This window comes from Drosophila yakuba, chromosome 2L (assembly GCF_016746365.2).
Source record: "Drosophila yakuba strain Tai18E2 chromosome 2L, Prin_Dyak_Tai18E2_2.1, whole genome shotgun sequence".
NCBI lineage: Eukaryota > Metazoa > Arthropoda > Insecta > Diptera > Drosophilidae > Drosophila > Drosophila yakuba.
In genome coordinates, this window is record NC_052527.2 from 11,734,310 (window position 1) to 11,748,593 (window position 14,284).

General features: G+C 40.3%; 4 protein-coding genes across 4 annotated transcripts; all 4 read left to right on the forward strand.

The window, feature by feature from the left end:
* The first annotated feature begins 699 nt into the window (after window positions 1-699).
* On the forward strand, window positions 700-3,925 carry LOC6527810. Its single transcript, XM_002088847.3, has 3 exons — window positions 700-1,171; window positions 1,931-2,228; window positions 2,630-3,925. Exons 1-3 carry the CDS (start codon window positions 732-734, stop codon window positions 3,890-3,892), a joined length of 2,001 nt encoding a protein of 666 aa, XP_002088883.1. The 5' UTR covers window positions 700-731; the 3' UTR covers window positions 3,893-3,925.
* Window positions 3,926-5,334: 1,409 nt separating this feature from the next.
* On the forward strand, window positions 5,335-8,125 carry LOC6527811. Its single transcript, XM_002088848.3, has 3 exons — window positions 5,335-5,904; window positions 5,972-6,269; window positions 6,830-8,125. Exons 1-3 carry the CDS (start codon window positions 5,465-5,467, stop codon window positions 8,087-8,089), a joined length of 1,998 nt encoding a protein of 665 aa, XP_002088884.1. The 5' UTR covers window positions 5,335-5,464; the 3' UTR covers window positions 8,090-8,125.
* Window positions 8,126-8,448: 323 nt separating this feature from the next.
* LOC6527812 lies at window positions 8,449-10,760 on the forward strand. Its single transcript, XM_002088849.4, has 3 exons — window positions 8,449-8,974; window positions 9,037-9,322; window positions 9,417-10,760. Exons 1-3 carry the CDS (start codon window positions 8,565-8,567, stop codon window positions 10,680-10,682), a joined length of 1,962 nt encoding a protein of 653 aa, XP_002088885.2. The 5' UTR covers window positions 8,449-8,564; the 3' UTR covers window positions 10,683-10,760.
* A 203-nt stretch (window positions 10,761-10,963) lies between these two features.
* LOC6527813 lies at window positions 10,964-14,177 on the forward strand. Its single transcript, XM_002088850.4, has 3 exons — window positions 10,964-11,983; window positions 12,061-12,358; window positions 12,868-14,177. The coding sequence occupies exons 1-3, from the start codon at window positions 11,553-11,555 to the stop codon at window positions 14,128-14,130; spliced, it is 1,992 nt and encodes a 663-aa protein (XP_002088886.1). The 5' UTR covers window positions 10,964-11,552; the 3' UTR covers window positions 14,131-14,177.
* The last annotated feature ends 107 nt before the right edge of the window (window positions 14,178-14,284 follow it).

Genomic DNA, 14,284 nt, shown 5'->3' on the forward strand with positions numbered 1-14,284 from the left:
TTAGGTTAAAGTCCTTTTGGAGAATTATCAACCCGTGAAGAAACCCAAAGAATATTTGGAAAATCCGATTAGAGGTAGAAAGAGAATGCAAGTTTTAATGGGTCGGTCTGGATGATAAGTTCCTAGAATGTTTGCAGTTTATGCGAGTGCATAAGGTATTCAAACGGTCTTCCAAACCATGCTCACTTCTCATTCTGGGGGAAATTTCTGGTGTACCACAAAATAGCAATTGATTAAATAAATAAAAATTATAAGTGTTAATTTCGTGGGCAACTTTTTGAATCTCTTGAGATTTTATTGAAATCGTACATTCTAACGGCTATCCCAAACGCACTCTACGACTCTTCTGAGTCAGTACTCGTCCAATGAAATAAAGTATTGAATTTAATTCTTCTAACTTTTAATTGAGGCGAACTAACTTACGCATTAGTCCTCCGCACAACTTTCGACATCCTTTGGCATCCCTTTGCCCGTTTCGCATCTTCCGATTATCCAAAGGTGAAAGGTGAAAACCGAACCTGACCTTTCTCAAAGATATTACTGCTTGTGCCACTTGACAATTGACAGCCGATGTGTAAAGAAGCTTGAGTGTGGCCTCGAAACCATATTTTCGGGCGCGCGTACTTTGTTTATTAATAGCAAATGATAACGAAACCATGGCTATTCTTATTAAGGGGTGTTCTCTCCAAAATTTGTCTTAGTAGCGTCGTGTATGTGGTCGAAGGAACACCATGGAGTTGCAAATTATTTACACACATTCGCTGTACAAGATCATTGTCTTGTGCTGCATTTTGACTATCGTGTTTTTTCTAATATATCCATTGAAATCGTCTTCGAATACATATAATAAGTTATATCCGCCTACCACGCGAGTTTCTCGAGTTTCGAAGAAGACTGAACCGCAGAAATACTATGTGAAAACATCCAAGTGCCACATTCCCTTCGTTGATCCTTTCAACGACGAAGCTATGGAGTTATACAAACCGGAAACACTAGTCACCTGCTCGAATGAGACCGATCTCATATCAACAAAATACAATAAAGTTATCAAAAGGCATGTTCTGCACATCGCCGATGAAGTCGCCCAAAAATTGCTTAATTTCACAGACACGGATTATAATTGCTTTTACCGCGAAATCCAATATGGAAGTCGTGTAGATACTTATGACAAGTAAGACAAGTGGGAGACCCCTATTTCACTTGAAAATAAGAGAGAACGCTATAGTCGAGTTCCCCGACTATCTGATACCCGTTACTCAGCTAGAAATCAAGAAGAAATTTCAAAACTGACAGTTTTTGGCGGTTTGTGGGCGTTAGAGTGGGCGTGGCAAAAAGTTTTTTGGCAAATCGATAGAAATTTACAAGACTAATACAAAAATGAAAAAATATTAAAACATATTTCAAAAGTGTGGGCGTGGCAGCTTTGGGCGGTTTGTGGGATACCGATAGAAATGGGCAAAACAAATAGAGAAATGAAAAAATATCACAACATTTTTCAAAACTGTGGGCGTCGTAGCTCTGGGCGGTTTGTGGGCGTGGCAAATACATTTTTGGCACACCGATAGAAATTTACAAGACTAATACAAAAATGAAAAAATATCAAAACATTTTCCAAAAGTGTGGGCGTGGGTTTTTGCGGTTTGTGGGCGTTATAGTGGGCGTCTCTGGAATCTGCATGCTGAATCTCAACTTTCTAGCTTTTATAGTTTCTGAGATCTCGACGTTCATACGGACGGACAGACGGACGGACGGACATGGCCAGATCGACTCGGCTATTGATCCTGATTAAGAATATATATACTTTATATGGTCGGAAACGCTTCCTTCTGCCTGTTACATACTTTTCAACGAATCTAGTATACCCTTTTACTCTACGAGTAACGGGTATAATCATTACCCATATATTTCATCGTCATCATATATTTCGTAGTCTTAAGGGCAAAAAGTATTTCACGAGTGGTTACGAGGTGCCAGTTCACGTGGAGGGAATTATCGTCGAGTGCCAGACTGCTGAGGATCCGATAGTCGTCCTCCAGAAGGACGCCTTCACCTTCATCCAGCAATGGCCGTTGCCCAAGGACCACATCAAACCCAGGGCAGCTCGGAAGCCCAGTGTGATAATGTACGGTATTGACTCTCTTTCCCGGATAAACTTACGCCGAACTATGCCCAAAGTTTTCAACTTTCTCCAGGGCCCAGGATGGTACGAGATGCAAGGATACAATAAGGTAGGAATATGAGTTACATGAATACAAGTTATACATCTAAACTCTGAACTGCGAGTGCTTGATTTAAGTTTTTGGTAATAATTAATATAAAATGAAGTCATGAATAGATTTATTTTTTAAGTAATCTAGATTGATTAGATTCACATTATGAAAAAATATATATATATTTTATATAGTAAATACATAGTATATATCACTAACCACGTGTACAACTGTTCACATAGTTTAATAGTGAAGATCTGTGCGACCGGCATGGCGTAACAGCCCCGTCAAGAGTAAATATCTTTGAGTATTTCTTGGAACTTGTTTCTTAAATAAATAATTATTTAGCTGTAGAAATCTTGGATATATGACATCTTGGTTACTACCTAAAAATAAATTTGACATTTTATTCCATTCAGGTGGCCGACAACTCATTTCCCAATATACTCGCTATTCTCAGTGGATATTCGGCCGGTACGGCCAAAGAAAACGTGTGCGATACTGATGATGAAGGCTGCTTAGACAAAATGCCAATGATATGGAAGTATTTCAAGAATGCCAGTTACTTGACAGGATACGCGGAGGACGAGAGTAACTTGAATCATTTCACCTATAGGAAGCCCGGATTCTCTAAGAAGCCGGTGGACTACTACTTTCGCCCGTTGCTTAAGGCACTGGAGTCCGAAATGGATGAGTACCGATTGCCGGAATATGACTTCATGCGATACTGTCTGGGACGCAGGATAGCGAATCGTTATATCTACGACTATGCCCTGCAGTTCACACAGCGTTTTGTGCACGATCGACCCATTTGGGGAATGTTCTGGTCAAATCACTTTAGTCACGACGATCCATTTCTGCCGTCGGCCATGCAGGAAAAGATTCTGGGAGATCTGCTCGATATGCAAGAGGATGGAGCTTTCAAGGAAATGATAATGATATTTTTCGCCGACCATGGAACAAGATTTGGCAAGTTGACTACTCTGAAGGAGGGCTATCTTGAAGAGCGGCTGCCCATGATGTTTATATATCTGCCCCCCTGGTTCCGTGAGACATATCCATCTTATGTGAGGGCACTGGAGCTAAATCAGCACAGGCTTAGTTCCAACTTCGACCTCCACAATACACTCAAACATATCATAGAGATTGGAGGTACCCCAGATGGTCAAAAGCTACCCAAGTCCTTCGACTGCCCCACCTGCCAGTCGCTATTCTATCCCCTGCCGGAGAGTCGTACCTGTTCGGAGGCAGGCATTGAGGAGCACTATTGCACCTGCGAACCCTACAAGACTATTACGGGACTGAGTTGGACCACTTCAATTGCCCACAGTGTGATCGATCGAATGAACGAGTACTTCGTTCAAAAGAACCTAACAAGCCTTTGCAGCAATCTGACACTAAACTATATCCATAAGACTGAGTTGAAAACGGGCCTGAACATCGATTGGCATCAAGAAGAAAAGGAAATGGAAACTGCTGTTTATCGTACAAAGTTCAAAGTGAATCAGAATAGTGCTGACTTCCAAGCCACAGTGGTCTACCATAATTCCACCAAATATGCCGAAGTAGATGTGGAGAAAATCAGCAGAACGAACTCTTACAAAAATGACTCTACTTGCATTGATAATAAGCTTTCGAAACTATATTGTATTTGTTTCATTGACCTCAACGAAAACTCCTAAGCACAAAATAAAGTTTAAACCTTTTTGTTAGTTTTTCACCTGGTTTCCATTATTCGTTGTATTTAGCCTCGTCAAGAGGCCGCAGCCCATGTCGTCCGTGCCAATCTATTACTTTTTCCCAGTATTGGAAACTGCTGAGATGCGGGAAGTAATGTTCAATCGTGAACTTGACGACCGCTTGTGGGAGGGAGATCAATGATAAAGGAAGAACAAACTGAATGGAAGAGAGTATTTCCATGAGAGCTTTTGAAAAAGAGCGAGATAGAAATGAAGAGCGAGGACCTTGCTGAGCGTGGCGCAATGTAACATTAAGAACCAGAGGTAAAATATAGAAAGGCAGTTATAGTTGGCCCTTCGACCAGAACAGTAGAATTATTTAAAAGAAGTAACATTGCGCCTCGCTGCGCTGTGAAGGCAAAATAAGAAAGAAAGTGAAAAACAGCGAACAGCCCCAAGAAGGTGCACAATTGGTGATGATACTAAGCAAATCGCTTTCGGCAAGGCGATGACACATAATAAAATTGCAATATTACTGGTTCTGGCACATACATCATCGCAAATTGATTCCAACTCGCTGGAATTGAGCAAGGCCTCTAAAGGAAGAAGAACAAAATGCATTATAAACTCAGAAACAGGGCAAAAGAGTACCGAAAGAGAAGAACAGTAGAAAGAAACGAGACCAGACCAGTCCATAGCAGCGGCAGATCAACATTAACGTGTTTCCAATGCGTTACCGTAGCACATATTGCAGTGTGTAAGAAGGAACCAGCAACAGCGAATATAAGCATCGAGAGGAGAGTGAACATGTGTGTGGTAATTCAGCCGAACGGGATGGCAATATAATTTGGTAAGCGGTTTCCTTTTTTCTTTGATTCTGGTTCCGAATGCTCGTTAATAAAGAAAACAATCAGCGAGAGGCTAGCAGGCAAAAGATGCCATAATCTTAAAATTTTGAGAAGAATAGGCCACAATGTTGTCAAGAGCAATTTGCAAATTCTGTACACTGTCCAAATTTCAGTATTTAACTTTAAGCTATTATTTCACGTAGTGGATAAATTAGAAATATGATATATTAATTGCATGAGATATTTTTCAACTTGGATTTGGAGTAATGTTAGAGAATAACATATATTTAAATTTGAAATCAAATGGAAAGCACAACCTGAGGTAATTCGTCGAAAGATCATTAAAATCTTATCCAGTGATCCATTATTAATAATTATTCGACACCCGATCATCGTACTCACGTGGTGACTGATCGTGGGCACTGCACCTGGCACATTTGTTTCCAGGTCGTAAAGAATGGCATCCCTTTGCTCGCATCTTCTGATTACCCAAACGGGAAAAGAGGAAACCGAACCTGACCTTTCCCAAAGATATTACTGCTCGTGCCATTTGACAATTGACAGCCGATGTGTAAAGAAGCTTGAGTGTGGCCTCGAGACCATATTTTCGAGCACGCTTACGTCATTTATTTATAGAAAATGATAACGAAACTATGGTTATTCTTATTAGGGGCGTTCTCTTCAGAATTTGTCTTAGTAGTGTCGTGTATGTGGTCGAAGAAACACCATGGAATTTCGAATTTGTTACACACATTCGCTGTACAAGATCCTTGCCTTGTGCTGCTTTTTGACCATCGCGCTTTTTCTTATATATCCATTGAATTCGTCTTCGAATACATATAATAAGTTATATCCGCCTACCACGCGAGTTTCTCGAGTTTCGAAGAAGACTGAACCGCAGAAATACTATGTGAAAACATCCAAGTGCCACATTCCCTTCGTTGATCCTTTCAACGACGAAGCTATGGAGTTATACAAACCGGAAACACTAGTCACCTGCTCGAATGAGACCGATCTTATATCAACAAAATACAATAAAGTTATCAAAAGGCATGTTCTGCACATCGCCGATGAAGTCGCCCAAAAATTGCTTAATTTCACAGACACGGATTATAATTGCTTTTACCGCGAAATCAAATATGGAAGTCATGCAGATACTTACGACAAGTAAGACAAGTGGGAGTCCCTTTTTTACTTGAAAATCAGTACTCAATCATCATCATATATTTCGCAGTCTTAAGGACAAAAAGTATTTCACGAGTGGTTACGAGGTGCCAGTCCACGTGGAGGGAATAATCGTCGAGTGCCAGACTGCTGAGGATCCGATAGTCGTCCTCCAGAAGGACGCCTTCACCTTCATTCAACATCGGCCGTTGCCCAAGGACCTCATTAAGCCCAGGGCAGCTCGGAAGCCCAGTGTGATAATGTATGGAATTGACTCTCTTTCTCGGATAAACTTACGCCGAACTATGCCCAAAGTTTTCAACTTTCTCCAGGGCCCAGGATGGTACGAGATGCAAGGATACAATAAGGTAGGAATATGAGTTACATGAATACAAGTTATTCATCTAAACTCTGACCTGAGAATGCTTGATTTAAGTTTTCGGTAATAATTAATATAAAATGAAGTCATGAATAGATTTATTTTCTAAGTAATCTAGATTGATTAGATTCACATTATGAAAATACATATATTTATATTTTATAACTGATCTAATGAGTATTATTTTTCGGAAGCCAAAGCTTCTTGGTCTTTCTTGTAATGACCAATTCTCAATATTCAAGTGCTGTATCTATAAAGTATGTAAATAGTATGTATCGCTAAAACTTAAATATCGACCACGCGTACAACTGTTCACATCGTTTAATAGTGAACATTTGTGCGACCGACATGGGGTAACAACCCCGTCGAGAGTAAATATCTTAGTTTTTGTTAGTACTCATTGCTAAAATAAATAATTATTTAGCTGTGGAAAGCTTGGATATTGGATGTGTTGGTTAAATATTGAAAACGTTATCACCACCTTAAAATTAGCTGTGGGGCAAAAATTGAGAAATACATATAACAAATTCCACGTTTTATTCCATTCAGGTGGCCGACAACTCATTTCCCAATATACTCGCTATTCTCAGTGGATATTCGCCCAGTACGGCAAAAAAAAATGTGTGCGATACTGATGATGAAGGCTGCTTAGACAAAATGCCACTGATATGGAAGTATTTTAAGAATGCCAGTTATTTGACAGGATACGCGGAGGACGAGAGTAAATTTAATCATTTCAACTTCAAAAAGCCGGGATTCTCCAAAAAGCCAATGGACTACTACTTTCGCCCATTGCTTATGGCACTTGAGTCCGAAATGGATGAGTACCGATTGCCGGGAAATGACTTAATGCGATACTGTCTGGGACGCAGGATAGCGAATCGTTATATCTACGACTATGCCCAGCAGTTCACGCAGCGTTTTGTGCACGATCGACCCATTTGGGGAATGTTCTGGTCAACTCACTTTAGTCACGACGATCCATTTCTGCCGTCGTCTATGCAGGAAAAGATTCTGGGAGATCTGCTCGATATGCATGAGGATGGAGCTTTCAAGGAAATGATAATGATATTTTTCGCCGACCATGGTGCAAGATTTAGCAAGTTGGCTTCTCTGAAGGAGGGCTATCTGGAGGAGCGGTTGCCCATGATGTTTATATATCTGCCCCCCTGGTTCCGTGAGACATATCCATCTTATGTGAGGGCACTGGAGCTAAATCAGCACAGGCTTAGTTCCAACTTTGACCTCCACAATACACTGAAACATATCATAGAGATTGGAGGTACCCCAGATGGTCAAAAGCTACCCAAGTCCTTCGACTGCCCCACCTGCCAGTCGCTATTCTATCCCCTGCCGGAGAGTCGTACCTGTTCGGAGGCAGGCATTGAGGAGCACTGGTGCACCTGTGGACCCTACAGGACAATCACGGGACTGAGTTGGTCCACTCCAATTGCCCATAGTGTGATCGATAGAATAAACGAGTATTTTGTTCAAAAGAACCTAACAAGCCTTTGCAGCAATCTGACGTTAAACTATATCCATAAGACTGAGTTAAAAACGGGTCTGAACATCGATTGGCACCAAATGAAAGAAATGGAAACTGCTGTTTATCGTACTAAGTTCAAAGTGAAACAGAATAGTGCTGACTTCCAAGCCACAGTGGTCTACCATAATTCTACCAAATATGCCGAAGTAGATGTGGAGAAAATCAGCAGAACGGGCCCCTACAAAAATGACTCCACTTGCATTGATGATAAGATTGCAAAACTATATTGTATTTGTTTTATTAACCTCAAAAAAGTCTCTTAAGTACAAAATAAAGATACAAATATGTTGTAAAACCTTTATGTTAGTTTTTCACCTGGTTTCCTTTATTTGTGGTATTTAGCCTCGTCAAGAGGTCGCAGCCCATGCCTATCTATTCTGTTACTTTCTAAGCTCCGTGCTACAATAAAGTAAACATAAGCTTGAAGTTCGATAAAACAAACTAATGCTATATTCATTACATCAGAATTGAAGTTGTGTTGAACAAAGCTATTGCCACACTTACACTAATAATAAAAAGTAAACATTTAATATCATCGTCAATAAATATTCATCTCTATTTATTCGTTTTCACTCTATTGACCTTGTTTATCGATTGTAATCTCCGGGAGGAGCTCGAAGTCAGTTGTTAGGCATAGCTCTGCCCAATCGGTGCATTTCTTATTGAAATATATAATAAACTCATTTTTTACATTGCAACCCTGTTAGTTGTGGAATTTTTTTCTGGTGATTTAGGACGATGTTTAAAATTAAAACGTATTCTTCGGTGTCATCTAAACAATTTATTTTATGCGTATTTATTTTATTCCTATTAATAATGTGGAATATAACGTCTTTCGGAGTGTATGATGAGTTGACAATAAAAAACATGGAAAGTAAAAAACGTTTCTACGTAAATAGCTCAAAGTGCCAAATGCCGTACGTGGAACCCTTCAATACCGAATTCACAAATCTTTACACGCAAAAAAACTTTACACCCTGCTCCAATCAAAGTGATCTGATTACAGTAAACTTTGATTCCATTTTAAATCACTATGTCCTGCATGTCAATAAGGAAGTGCTTCACAAGCTGTCGCAGTCGAACAGTAATGACTTTGCTTGCTTTTACCAAAATATTATCTACGGACAATCGGCGGATCACTACGATAGGTAATGTGAATGTTTAAAGTGAAGTTGAGGTTTTACAAGTTTTATCGTTTTATGATGAGTAGGATGGGGAACAGAACTAAATTCACTCACGACTACGTAGTACCCCTGAATGTCGAAGGAATGTTGGTGGAGTGTAGGTCAGCGGACGAGAAGCGTATCCTGCAAGAGGACGCTTTTACGTTCGTTCAGCATCAGAAATCTCCTCCGAATTCGGAAAGAGATCGAAAGGCTAGTGTAATAATGTACGGCATAGATACCGTCTCAAGAACCAATCTTCGGCGCTTGATGCCTATGGTTTTCGAGTTCCTAAAGTCTCCAGGATGGTACGAAATGATGGGCTACAATAAGGTAAGGAACTCAGAAAAAGTTATTCCCTAAGTGGTGTATCGCTTATAAAACCCAATCAAAGCACTGTTATTTTAAGACGTGAGTTTTATTGCAGGTAGCTGATAATTCGTTTCCCAACATATTTGCCGTTCTAACAGGATATTCCCCACATTCGGCTGTAAATCAGATATGCGATGCAAGTCAACCAGGATGTTTAGATAAAATACCCTTCATTTGGAAGGAAATGCAAAGAGAAGGCTATTTAACAGCCTACGCCGAGGATTCACTAAATATCAATACTTTTAATTATTTAAAACCAGGTTTTTTCAGAAAGCCCACAGATTACTACTTTCGTCCCCTTTTGGATGCCCTGGAAAAAGAAACATTTAACCTGTATTGTCCAAGCTGTAAAATGAAATATTGCCTGGGTCGCCGTCTTGTAAATAGCTACATCTTTGACTACTGCCGCCAGTTTATGCAACGATTCGTGGCCAAACGTCCCATCTGGGGCATGTTTTGGTCAACTCACTTCAGTCACGATGACTTTACAATGCTCTCGGCCATGCAACACAAGGTCTTAGGCGACTTGCTTAATTTCGAGAAGGATGGATCTTTCGAGCATACAATTATGATATTCTTCTCGGATCACGGATCTCGGTATGGTCCCCTAATGGCCACGAAGGAATCGTTTCTGGAGGGGAGACAACCCATGATGTTCATTTACTTGCCGCCCTGGTTCCGAATAAAATATCCCCACTATGTGGAGGCTCTGGCCCAGAATCAGAACCGGTTGAGTTCCAACTTTGACGTGTACAATACCTTGAAACACATCATAAACATTGAAGGATTGGTGGAGCATACCAAGTGGTCCTACGACTGTCCCCAGTGCCAATCGCTCTTCTACCCGTTGCCAGAAACCCGAAGCTGCTCGGAGGCGGGCATACCGGAGGCTTACTGTACCTGCCACAACTACGAGGAAGTCCAGGAGGACCGCGGGACTTGGCGCATGGCCGAACTGGTGGTCGATCGCATTAACCAATACCTCCAATATCATAACCTTCAGAGCCTGTGTAGCAATCTCACCCTGAGGGTAGTCAACGTCACTGAAGTAAGAATGCTAGAGAACGATGAACACGTAAGTCAGGGCAAGGGATTGCGCAATTATCACACCAAATTCCAGGTTCATCAGAATTTAGCACAGTTCTTTGCCACCGTTCTCTACGATAGAAGAACTGAAGAACTCCAGATCAATGTGGAGCTAATTAGCCGAATAAATAGATACAGGACGGATGCGGAATGTTTAGACGACAGTGTTAAAAAGTTGTACTGCATATGCCTATCAAACATAAGAAACAATGAAACCATATTAACTATCCAGTAATCAAAGACCTCAATATATATATGCAAAACAGTTATATATTCCATTTAAATTGAACAAATATTTTCGAATTTTAACTGGCTTAAGCAATATAATTTGTAACAAGAGATAATGCTTCTTTCGAGTTTAACCACTATCTGATATCCGTTACTCAGCTAGCGGAAGTTCGAAGGGAACATTTCAACAATAATATTTTTTGGTGATTTTTGGTCGTGGAAAATCAATAGAAAATTAAAAGACTAATAAATAGAATAAAATAACAAAACATTTTTCAAAAGTGCAGTTTTGGGCGGTTTATGGGCGGTAGACTGGCAGTGGCGACATTAATGAAAAAACTGTAGTCCCTGAGATCTTGACTCTCATACGGACAGATGGACAGACGGACGGACGGATTGACGGACAGGGTCAGATCGACACGGCTATTGATCCTGATCAAGATTGTGTATGTTACATAGTTTTCAACGAATCTAGAATGCCCTCTGCAAGTAACCTGTATAAAAATAGATAAATATAATATGGTAAATTTTCCATTTTTAAATTTAATGCGCAAGTTATTTTAAGTTGTAAAATAATGACTAGCGTTGACAGGTCGGTAAATCTAAAATCGCGTGTTCGCTCGAACGTTACAACTAGAGCATATCGAACTCTAAAAACACTCTAAACTTTAATAACTTTCAAAGTGTTTACCGAAAATTCAATTTTTGTCAGCCGATGTGTAAAGAAGCTTGAGTGTGGCCTCGAGACCATATTTGCGAGCACGCGTGCGTTATTTTTTCATAGCAAATCATAACGATTTTTATTTAGGGGCTTATTTAGGGGCTTTCTCTTTAGAATTATTCTTAGTAGTGTCGTGTATGTGGTCGAAGGAACACCATGGAGTTTCGAATTTGTTACACCCATTCGCTGTACAAGATCATTGCCTTGTGCAGCTTTTTGACCATCGCTCTTTGTCTATTATATCTATTAAATACGTCTTCGAATAAAGGTAATAAGGTTTATCCGCCTACCACGCGAGTTTCAAAGAAGTCTGAACCGCAGAAATACTATGTGAAAACATCCAAGTGCCATATTCCCTTCGTTGATCCTTTCAACGACGAAGCTATGGAAGTTTACAAACCCCAAACACTAATCACCTGCTCGAGTGAGACCGATCTCATATCAACCAAATACAATAAAATTAGCAAACGGCATGTTCTGCACATCGACGACGAAGTCGCCCAAAAATTGCTTAATTTCACAGACACGGAATACAATTGCTTTTACCGCGAAATACAATATGGAAATTGTGTAGATACTTACGACAAGTAAGACAAGTGGGAGATCCCCTATTTCACTTGAAAATCATTACCCATATATTTCATCGTCATCATATATTTCGCAGTCTTAAGGGCAAAAAGTATTTCACGAGTGGTTACGAGGTGCCAGTCCACGTGGAGGGAATAATCGTCGAGTGCCAGACTGCTGAGGATCCGATAGTCGTCCTCCAGAAGGACGCCTTCACCTTCATCCAGCAATGGCCGTTGCCCAAGGACTACATAAAACCCAGGGCAGCTCGGAAGCCCAGTGTGATAATGTATGGTATTGACTCTCTTTCCCGGATAAACTTACGCCGAACTATGCCCAAAGTTTTCAACTTTCTCCAGGGCCCAGGATGGTATGAGATGCAAGGATACAATAAGGTAGGAATATAAGTTACATGAATACAAGTTATACTCTTTACTGCGAATGCTTGATTTAAGTTGTTGGCAATAATTATTATAAAATGAAGTCATTGAATAGATTTCATTTTGAAGTAAGCTGGATAGATTAGAATCACATTAAAAAAATTTATATATTTCTATTTTAACTAATAACTGGTCTAATAAGTAGTATTTGTCGGCAACCAATTCTCATTATTTAAATTCATGCTTATATCGCTAAAACTTTTATATCAACCACGGCTACAACTGTTCACATCGTTAAATATTGAACATTTGTGCGACCGGCATGGGGTAAGAACGCCGTCGAGAGTAAATATCTTTGAGTTCTTGTTAGTACTTGTTGCTAAAATAAATAATTATTTAGCAATGGAAAACTTGGATATTGGACATGTTGGTTAAGTATTGAAAACGTTATCACCACCTAAAAATAAGCTGTGGGCCAAAAATAGAGTAATACATAAAAAAATTCCACGTTTTATTCCATTCAGGTGGCCGACAACTCATTTCCCAATATACTCGCTATTCTCAGTGGATATTCGGCCGGTACGGCCAAAGTAAATGTGTGCGATACTGATGATGAAGGCTGCTTAGACAAAATGCCAATGATATGGAAGTATTTCGAGAATGCCAGTTATTTGACAGGATACGCGGAAGACGAAAGTACATTTAATCATTTCACCTTCAATAAGCCCGGATTCTCCAAAAAGCCTGTAGACTACTACTTTCGCCCATTGCTTAAGGCACTGGAGTCCGAAATGGATGTGTACCGATTGCCGGGAAATAACATCATACGATACTGTCTGGGACGCAGAATAGCGAATCGTTATATCTACGACTATGCCCAGCAGTTCACGCAGCGTTTTGTGCACGATCGACCCATTTGGGGAATGTTCTGGTCAACTCACTTCAGTCACGACGATCCATTTCTGCCGTCGTCCATGCAGGAAAAGATTCTGGGAGATCTGCTCGATATGCATCAGGATGGAGCTCTCAAGGAAACGATAATGATATTTTTCGCCGACCATGGAACAAGATTTGGCAAGTTGACTACTCTGAAGGAGGGCTATCTTGAAGAGCGGCTGCCCATGATGTTTATATATCTGCCCCCCTGGTTCCGTGAGACATATCCATCTTATGTGAGTGCACTGGAACTAAATCAGCACAGGCTTAGTTCCAACTTCGACCTCCACAATACACTCAAACATATCATAGAGATTGGAGGTACCCCAGATGGTCAAAAGCTACCCAAGTCCTTCGACTGCCCCACCTGCCAGTCGCTGTTCTATCCCCTGCCGGAAGGTCGTACCTGTTCGGAGGCGGGCATTGAGGAGCACTATTGCACCTGCGAACCCTACAGGACAATCACGGGACTGAGTTGGACCACTCCAATTGCCCACAGTGTGATCGATAGAATAAACGAGTATTTTGTTCAAAAGAACCTAACAAGCCTTTGCACCAATCTGACATTAAGCTATATCCATAAGACTGAGTTGAAAACGGGTCTGAACATAGATTGGCACCAAAAAATGAAAGAAATGGAAACTGCTGTTTATCGTATTAAGTTCAAAGTGAAACAGAATAGTGCTGACTTCCAAGCCACAGTGGTCTACCATAATTCCACCAAATATGCCGAAGTAGATGTAGAGAAAATCAGCAGGACGAACTCCTACAAAAATGACTCCACTTGCATTGATGATAAGCTTTCGAAACTATATTGTGTTTGTTTCATTGACCTCAACAAAAACTCTTAAGCACAAAATAAAGTTCAAACCTTTACGTTAGTTTTTCCCCTGTTTTCCTTTTATTCGTCGTATTTAGCCTCATCAGAGTTCCAATCGTATCTATTATTTTTTCCTAGTATATTTAAAGGTTCCTTAACGAACCAAACTTTTGATATTAGTTGAT